Source organism: Vitis vinifera, chromosome 3, assembly GCF_030704535.1.
Source record: "Vitis vinifera cultivar Pinot Noir 40024 chromosome 3, ASM3070453v1".
Lineage (NCBI taxonomy): Eukaryota > Viridiplantae > Streptophyta > Magnoliopsida > Vitales > Vitaceae > Vitis > Vitis vinifera.
The window spans coordinates 18,680,931-18,690,271 of record NC_081807.1 but is presented as its reverse complement, the minus strand read 5'-3'; the positions used below and the strand labels follow the sequence as shown (position 1 = coordinate 18,690,271).

At 33.6% G+C, this 9,341-nt stretch overlaps 1 protein-coding gene across 4 annotated transcripts; it reads left to right on the top strand.

Annotated features, from left to right (window-relative positions):
• Nucleotides 1-792: 792 nt before the first annotated feature.
• On the top strand, nt 793-8,239 carry LOC100246881 (uncharacterized). Of its 4 annotated transcripts, none has more exons than XM_002263954.4 (10): nt 793-971; nt 2,820-2,879; nt 3,878-3,944; nt 4,691-4,756; nt 5,691-5,784; nt 5,975-6,091; nt 6,396-6,496; nt 7,301-7,375; nt 7,464-7,556; nt 7,746-8,239. In XM_002263954.4, the coding sequence occupies exons 2-10, from the start codon at nt 2,866-2,868 to the stop codon at nt 8,061-8,063; spliced, it is 945 nt and encodes a 314-aa protein (XP_002263990.1). In that variant the 5' UTR covers nt 793-971; nt 2,820-2,865; the 3' UTR covers nt 8,064-8,239. The 4 variants fall into 4 exon arrangements, with proteins under 4 accessions (XP_002263990.1, XP_019073489.1, XP_010648168.1 ...); XM_019217944.2 differs by having other exon boundaries at nt 813-971; nt 7,464-7,532; XM_010649866.3 differs by having other exon boundaries at nt 814-971; nt 2,817-2,879.
• Nucleotides 8,240-9,341: the final 1,102 nt, after the last annotated feature.

Genomic DNA, 9,341 nt, shown 5'->3' with positions numbered 1-9,341 from the left:
ATTAAAGACTTGATAAATTAGTTGTAAGTAGGTATTAACTTATATTATAATAGACTTATTTGAGATTCATTACACAGTTTATTGTGAGCAAAACACAATATTTAAATTATTTCATCATTTATAATAAATATCCTCAAATTTTCTAATACCGTTCAACCCAACTTTTGGATCGATGTCAAACATGGGCTAAAATTATACTCTAAATATTTATATATTTATCCATTTTCATTAAAACATAAATTTTCTTTAATTTTGGCATCAACTTGTCGAGGACACTTGGAAAGAAGTGCAATGCTTTTGGAAATTTTTTAAAATGAAATTTTGTTTTATAAATTCTTATTTATTGGGAGAAAATGTAGGGATGACAATGAGACAAGTTTTTTTGGGGTTGCTCATTTCGCAAAGGGACGAGTTTGAATTTTAATTAAATGAGTTTGAGAAAAATTTGAGAATTTTTTTTAAAACCTGGGACGGATTCGGGTATTGCCTTGTCTCATCCTATCCCATCCCAGTTATATATAAAATTAATTTTTAAAATTAAATTAATTTAATTTTTATTTTATTATTTTTAATATATAGATAATAATAAAATATATTTTTTTGATAATATAAGTTATAAAAAATATAGTTATTTAATTATTTATAAAATATATTTATTTTAATGTAATTAAAAAAATAAAAAAGGATTCTTTAAAAAAAATTTAAAAATTTTAAAAAATGTCAAACTGGGGAAGGCGCCGGGGTTTATACCCGTCCCATTTAATTTTTTAAATAAGATTTTGAATAAATGAAATGGGTTGGGATGGGGTGAGCCGCCCCATTGCCATCCATAAGAAAATGTGATATAATTTCATAATTCAGAGACAGCTTAGCACCCAATAAAAACGGCTTTGGCAAAAACGGGTCTGCTCTCTATTCATAATTTCATCGAAACCCCATCTAGAGACACCCACACTGAAGCAGGAGTTAAGGTCTCCTTCTGCTTCTATTAGATTATCATCTCTATTCTTTTCATGTTCATGTTTATTTTTTGCCTTATATTCATGTGGGTTGTTTTGATTCCCATGCTTTCTGCTCTGATTTTTTCTCACAAGTTCGGAATTTGTGATCTGGGTTCTGTTTGTTTGGTTTATTTATGGTTTTTTTTTTTTTTTAAATGTTATTCGTTGTTGATTTCTTTCTGATTGTGTTATGTTTCGCGGGTTGATTAGAGTCCTCCTGGAATGTGTATGTACCCTCCGATTTTCTGTTTTGTGTTATTGGTGTGAAAAGTTGGAGAATCATTATAATGTTTGCACCAAAATTGTGTAAATAAAAAAAATAAAAAAATGAAAACGTTCTTTTTGTGGGTTTGCAGTATATTCTGTGACTCTATACTGAACTTTTATGCAATGTGCATATTTCTGCTAGATGAATGCAACTTGCTTTATTGAATTTCTTAAATGTGTTTTTTTTTTCCTCCTTCCACCGTAGTTGTTATGGATATAGGATGCTGTTAAGCTCGCTGGAAAGTCTGAAACGAAATTGGAGTATAATAGAGGATTATTTCTGATTTAATTGTTAAATTTCTGCGTTTGAGCATTTTTTTTTAAAGCAATTATGGGGGGAAAAAGGAAATGTTTTAGTTTTAAATATTCCTCTCCTCCATAATGAGAACTAGAACAATTACTAATTAAATTAGACTGGGATGATCATGAAATGTCCAGGCCACTTTAGAAGAGGCTGGACCCCAGTTCTGGAAACAACCCCCAATCTCAACAAAAAGGTGTATCTTGTGATGTTCTTGGGGACTCCTTTAATGATATAATTCTTGACAGTTGAGATGTAGCACTGGTTTGGGCTTCAATAGACAATCTATATTTCCATTGCTGGTGAGGTATTGATAGGGAAGGAAGCAAACTTGGGGCAGGGTAGATGGTAAGTTATGGTCAGACATTCGGACATAAACTTTATTGTTAAAGGGTGCATATATGTTAGTTAAGGGGAATGGAACTCATAATTTCTCTTTATTACATAGAATAGATCATAAAAATGAAGAAAAGTGTTACCTGTGCATTAGGAAGAGTTCTCTAGGTCGATTCATGTTTCCGGTTTATTAAGGGAAAGAATATGCTCGGTCTACTAATGGAAAGAATAAATGAGGACACAAAATGACAAAACACATCATGAAAATAGTAAAGGAAATGTCCAAAATTATAAAGGAGGATAAAGAATGGAAATAATAAAGGAGGTTCACCGAGTTAAGTGCATAATGATAAAAAATCTGCTTCAATCAACATTTTTATAAATCAAGAGCAATAAAAAACTAATAGTATTTTGTTTTCTTAATTTAGGAAATAATATTTGTTTTCTTTAATTTAAAGATATTTATTATTCTGTTCTTTTTATAATCCACAATACATTTATACAATGTATGAATTTATGAAAAGAAAGAATAAAACTCACCACTTCCACTGTCAAATTGTCAAACTCTTCAATGTCAGTAGGCAAACTAGAGCGGTGAAGCTGTCTCCTTTTAGTATGAATTGGATTTCAATTTTAATCCATCTAAATTTATAATTTAGGTATACCATTGCTCATTACTTGATTTTATCACTATTGTTTTACAGAAAAAACTGTTTGTATTCTTGATGTCAATTTCATAGTTTTATAGTCAAACATTGAGGTTGTTAAGATTATTGAGGCTTTGTCACTTACTATAAGAAGAAATGAAAAAGATGAAGGGTATTTGGTAGCTTAACCTTTGTTTTTCCCCCTTCCTATGCAATTAACATGTTTTTTTATGTTTTAAAACACTCTGTCCTTTCTTTATTTAGCAGAACAAGTTCAGATCAAGAAATTACTTCTCTTCACTGTGATGCTCAAATGGAGCCTGACAGGTACTTTACTGCTTGAGTTTGTGTTTATGCGTATGTACTTTTAAAGAACTTGTGTTTATATCCTTGCATGGTTAGACTTAAAATCCACTTCTCTTGCTTATAGTGATATGTTACTTTGCTAGACCTTGTCTCCTTTAGTCCAAGTGTTTTCTGCTTTATCCCTCTGGTAGTTTGGGTTGAAATCACCCGGCTCTTCATTCTTCACCAATTTGATGAATAAGGTTTTAGTTGAACATCGCCTAATTTCCTAAAGAGACATACTTGTTCAAAGTTTTAGGCATGTGAAATTTTGTTGCTTTTTGGTACTAAGATGCAGGATATTTGAGAATTTCTTTCTCATGGAAACCTGAAAGAGATTACTGTTCAGTTCTAGACCAATTGTTTCAACACCATGTTTGGAATCAATTGATATTACTCAGCAATGAATTCATAATTATGGGTGTTTGCATATCCTTGAATCATGTATAAAATAGTGACTATGAACTGCAATCAGCTAGTTTTCTTAATGGATGTGAAATACCACTTAATTTTTCAGAAAATGAACTATCTAGTAGACTAGTTGAGATTCAAAAAATTTCAGTGGACACTTGCTTTCTTGCAGTTGCAATGACTAATTCATCTCATAATTTCTCTACTTTTGACTTTTCATACATATTTCATGAGTTTGCTTGGTGCTTTTTCATGGCCCCATGTGTTATAAATTACATACCATTTTTCAGTATATCATATCAAGGATTGGTTAATTATAGGTGTAGTTCTCTAATAAAATGAAGCAATCTGTCTTACTTAAATTCCACTTGTGATGATGGTTTATATTGTTTATTTGAACTGTACCATCTTTATAATTGTGACTCATGAACTCACACAGCTTTACATGGTTAGTATTGCACTATTTTATTTTATATTATCTATCATCTCAAGCTGCTTGTAGTTCTAAGGAACTAATTTTAGTATTCAACAAGAAATGTTCTTTACAATGTTTAAATTTGGCATGCCAGGCTAAACTCTCCAAACACATCAGCAATTATGTTTGAAGTTCTGGGTCATCAATTGCAGTTTTCTCAGGTTTGTTACATTTCTTTTGAAATAGACAAGTCAAATATGGTGGTAATTGCAGCAATATTAAGTCCATATAAGTTTGAATTTCATTTTTTTTTTTGTAATAAAATGGACCAATTCACCGATGAAAGGATCATCTAGCAAGGAAGCTCTGGCTTATGCTGATTTCACTTCATACAATTGGATGCTCATTTGTCTTGTTAAGAAAGAATCTGGCAGTTTGGATGTAGGCTTAAACATTTCTTGTATACTTTCTTCGTCAGGAGGTTATGATTTTAATATCCACAACGTAAGGAGGATAATTAGTTAAGAAGTTTTAGTTATATATGAATCTTAAACTATTATTGAACCGGAGAAAAGATATCATTTTTGCTTAGGAGTGGCCAGAAGCTAAGAACTCCTTGGAGATGTTAATGATACTGGTTGTATAGCCCACCTGGCCAATACAATGGTGGTTGAGACCCAGAATTGGTGGATTGGGTTCTTGTGTTGCTTGACAAAAAAAGATTTATTTTTTATTATTTATTTATTTATTTATTTTTTTAAGAAAAGGGAATTCTTAATGAAGGCATGTTTGCCAATTTAGCCCCTAGGTGTTCTGATTTACGTTACAAGTTCTATTATTTTTATCATCAGTTAGCTTGTATAAAGTTCATAGCAGAGAATTTTAAGTATTATGTTGGTTATATTAATTCTCTAGCACATCTCTTTATAACTTCCCTGATGCTGCCAATTTTTTCTTCTTGTGGTAGGATCCCAATTCGAAGCATTTAGGAACTACGGTTTGGGATGCATCAATGGTATTTGTGAAATTTCTGGTAATGTCTATTATTCATTTGAGAATTTTAGCATTATTTTCATCCATGGGTTACCAATTCAAAATTGTTGATCTGTTGAGCTGTGTTTAATTTCTATGGAATCTGGGTCTTGAGGGTGAGGGCAGGGTTTCCACCTCTTGCTTTTGTAGGGGGCTCAGCCTATTAAGTCCTGTTTTAAGTGCCTTTAAGCCATCAGTCAGGATTTAGTTGCTTATTCCCAGTGAGGGGAAGAACTAGAGTCTTAAGAGAAAGTTGCTAAAATCAACTGTTACCTTTCCTGAGAGAAAGAGTTGCTTAAAGCTGTTTTCTCGAGTTGAGAGTTGCCCAAAGTAGTGCCTTTCCTCTCCTGTGCATGAGAGAATCATAGCGAAAAGAGAAATTCCTGGTGTTCTTGCTGATTTGCTCATCATAATAGCAGTTTTTGGATGCAGTCCCCCTTCCTTTTGATCTCTTTTCTCTGATTTTATCTTAGTTTGAGATCTCAGTTTGAGTGATAGCAAGGAGCCGTACCCTACAGCTCCCAACTCTTAGTAATTGGGATAAGGCCTTTTTAAGGTGTATTCAATAATGGAACATTGCAAGACTGAAATTGTATAGATGGATTCAGGCCTCATTTTGCACAATTTGTATTCTTTTTTGCATCAAAGCACTTTAAACCAGAAGAAATTCGGGCATAAAATAGCCACACCATGAAGGTGCAGAGGTGGGGCTGAGGTTGGATATTTTCCATGTGGAGACCATATTTTCTGTTTTAGCTGGAATATATCTGTTGCACCTTACCCTCTGGAATGGAAGATGGCCTTTAATGATATTATTAGGTATTAAATTTGGACTCTGCAATCTGCATGGGTCATGAGTTGTGGACCTACATTGCTTTCTGTGTGATACCGTATTCTTCTAAATCTGCAAAGTTGCACTTGTTTGAATCACTCAGGAGAGGAATTGCAGAAAGGGAAGGTTTAGCCCATCTAAATTGAAAGGAAAACGTGTTATTGAACTTGGAGCAGGTTGTGGAGTAGCTGGATTTGGTGAGTTACCTCTACTTTTGTTTAATTTTCCATGAGTGTCATTTAGATGATGGCCAGTGGTATGCGTTTTATTTTGCATGTGTATACGTGTGTGTGTTTTTCCTCCTCTTTTGGGGCATGAACTGGCTCTAATATACTGGAATTTATCAGGTAAGGCACTACTTAATATGACATTGGCTGCTTTTTTCAGGCATGGCATTGCTAGGATGTGATGTAGTTTCAACAGATCAAACTGAAGTTTTGCCATTACTAATGAGAAATGTTGAACGTAATACTTCAAGGATCATGCAGATGAATCCTGGTTCAGGTGCAATTCTAACCATCACCAATCCCTTCAAGTCGATGAATGATTTATTTTTAGTTCCTTTTTAAAGGTTATTTTTCTTTTTCTTTCTTTTCTCCTGTACCCTGTGAAAAGTCTAATTTGTTCACTAGTGTTTGTAAATGTTTCTGAGCTGAACATTATAAAAAATGAAGTTAGATAAACCATTTTTCAGTACTTTTAGCTATGAGATAGAAGGTTTTACTTGGAGTTGCAATTAATGTCATCTGTGAATTTGGTTCTTATGGTAGTTACTGCTCTCTTACATGGTACTTTCCATTCCTTGTAGATTCATTTGGTTCTGTCCAGGTAGCAGAGCTGGACTGGGGAAATGAAGATCATATAAAGGCAGTTAATCCACCATTTGATTTCATTATTGGCACTGATGTTGTAAGTTTACTGGATGAGATTCTTTTTTTGCAAAAAAAAAAAAATGCAGGTTACCATGACTTACTTTCAGTCTCATTTTCTGAAAAGAGTGAATAAATAATTTTATTGCTTCAAAAATTGTCTCCATGCTGGTAGAATACTCGAATGGATCTATAAAATCCAACAATTCTGATGACCAAACATGTCATTGCAATTGGGAAATTTTATGGTACTGAACCATGCCTTTTTGGTACCATTCTTCTGGACTCTGAAATGCAACCATGAGGTAAACTTCCTATTGTAAAGCTCCCAGATATAAAGAAAGTGACCAATCTTAACTCCAAATCTACTGGTTATATTTAATTTCTGTATGGCACCAAAATGGGTACCAGAGATTGACCCTTGCAAGTGTTGTTGGGTACTTCTGTGCTTATGCTTTAAACCCCATTTGTTCTTGGAATGGGAATTTATCATACACTATATCTTTTTACTAGAAAGAGTGTTTGTAGTTATTATAATGGTTCTTTGCATTATGTTATGCCATTGCAGATAGACCATGATTCACTCATCTAAATAATATTGCTCATTAGTTGACAATTGAAAAACTGATCAATTTTGATAACTAAGGAGTCATTCTATCCTTAAATTGTATCACTTGTTTGTTGTTTGAATTCTAGTTAATTTGCCATTATCATTACAGATATCACTTCGCAGTCATTCAGATGCTCTCTTTGTTATCTGTTATATTGAGACAACTAAAGAATAGTAATCCATTCTATATTTAACATTATTCAACCAAGCAAATTCAAACATTTTGGATTTAAGGTTTATGCAGAGCATCTCTTGGACCCACTATTGAGGACAATATTTGCTTTATCAGGACCGAAAACCACAATTTTGGTAAATCATCTTCTGATTGTTTTTATTTTTAATATTTTGTCTTTAAAACCAAAGACATGCCCTCATTTATTATTGATTTTTCATGTAGCTGGGATATGAGATCCGTTCAACTAATGTCCATGAACAAATGCTTGACATGTGGAAGCAAAATTTTGAGGTGAAAATTATTCCTAAAGCAAAGGTATATGTTTAACTTGAGGAAGGTTTTTATTCTGAAGTATTGTGAGCTCCAAATCTGCCTAATGTTTGGCAATGGTGTTCATGAATTTATGCTTCAGATTTGAGTGTTCCACCTCGAATGATACCAAGGCTTTGTGTTGATGAAAACAAATCTCTTTAGAACTGAACTAGACAATGTCATTCCTTGCAGATGGACAGGAAGTACCAACATCCGAGCATCCAGCTTTTCATTATGGGATTAAAACCCTCAGCAGAGACTCCAGAGACTTCATCCCCTCCAATCAATTGGGAAACAAATGAGATTGGAACAAGAGAAACTGAAAATAGTCAGGAGAAGAATGATGATAGTAGCAATGAAACCATTGAATCAGATGATTTTGTCAGTGACAAGGTGAAGAAAGATGGCATACTGCTGAGAGGACTTCAGAATGGGAAGCTAAATGAGTGGGAAGCAAGGAGATATGGCTCTATGGCTGCTCGTCTTCTTCGAGATGTCAAGATAACTTAAATCATTCAGATGTAGTTAGGTTCCTCTCATGGTTGTATTCATTCTTTGGTGCTAAATTCACATGCCAATGTGCAGAAGCTACTACTTTTTCTTTCTTAGGTGTCAAGATGCAAAAGCACCTAAACCTAAAGATCAAACATGATTTACAATACAAAATCAGAAACCATTGTGAGTAAGCTGCATAGTATACCCTTAAGCTTCTTCTTGCTTGGCTAATAGTATGCTTTGTATGGTGGTATAAAATGAAGGTTGGTTAGGTAGCTTTCAAGGATAGAACAAGTTCTAAGGTGGGTTTAGGGAACAAGGTGAAGTTCTGGGGGGCACAGGTGGTTTGAAGACACGCCTTTTGAGGGAGTCTTACCCAAAACTCTATTTTATAGCCTCTTAAAAAAATGCTTGGGTGGTTGACGATTGGGATGATTGTAGTTGGAGCCCTAGGTATATAAACTGCTTGCATAACAGGGAATTGGAGGTAGAAGTCCTTTTTGGAAGGTTGTATGTACATTCCTTTAGTATGGGTATTGAAGATAGCATGGTTTGCTCGGTTACAATGAATGGTAGTTTCTTATATAAGTTCATCAATTCCTGTCAACTAGGAGGATAGAGTTGTTTCCTTGTAACAGTATGGAATTTTTGGGTGTGATCAAGAGTTAGCTTCTTTGCATGGTAAGCAACTTGGGGTAGGATTTTAATTCTAGATCAACTCAAAACGAGTTAGAAGATTCGGAATTAATGCTACATGTATAAAGTAGAAGAAGAAATGGTTAACCATATTCTCCTTCATTGTTTGAAAGTAGGCATTTTGTGGCAATTGATTTATTCTTTTTGGTGTACAATGGATGTGCTCTTCTTTGAGGGGTGTTCTTTTGAACTAACATAGATCTTTTGTAAGAAAAAGAGAAAAAAAAAAGGTTTAGAAGGTTACTTTTTGTAGGAAAAATAGAAAAAAGACTTAGAAGGCTACTTCCTTACTCTTGTTTTAGACCGTTTGGAGGGAGAGAATAATAGAGCTTTTGATAATTGTAAAACCTTAAACCAATCGATTAAAAATTCCTTCTTATATCTTTTTTGGGATTGGGTTAGAGTGTATATTGGGGATTGTCCCTTTTCATTGATGGACTCTATGGATTGATTAAGCTCTATGTAGAGCACAATTGCTAGTTTTTATGTCTTTGTGTTGTTTTTTAGTCTTTTGGCTACTTTGTAAACATCTTGTGTACCTTCTTGTTTTTCTGTTTAATACAATCTTAAAAAAAAATAAAAGGCTGGTAATAATTG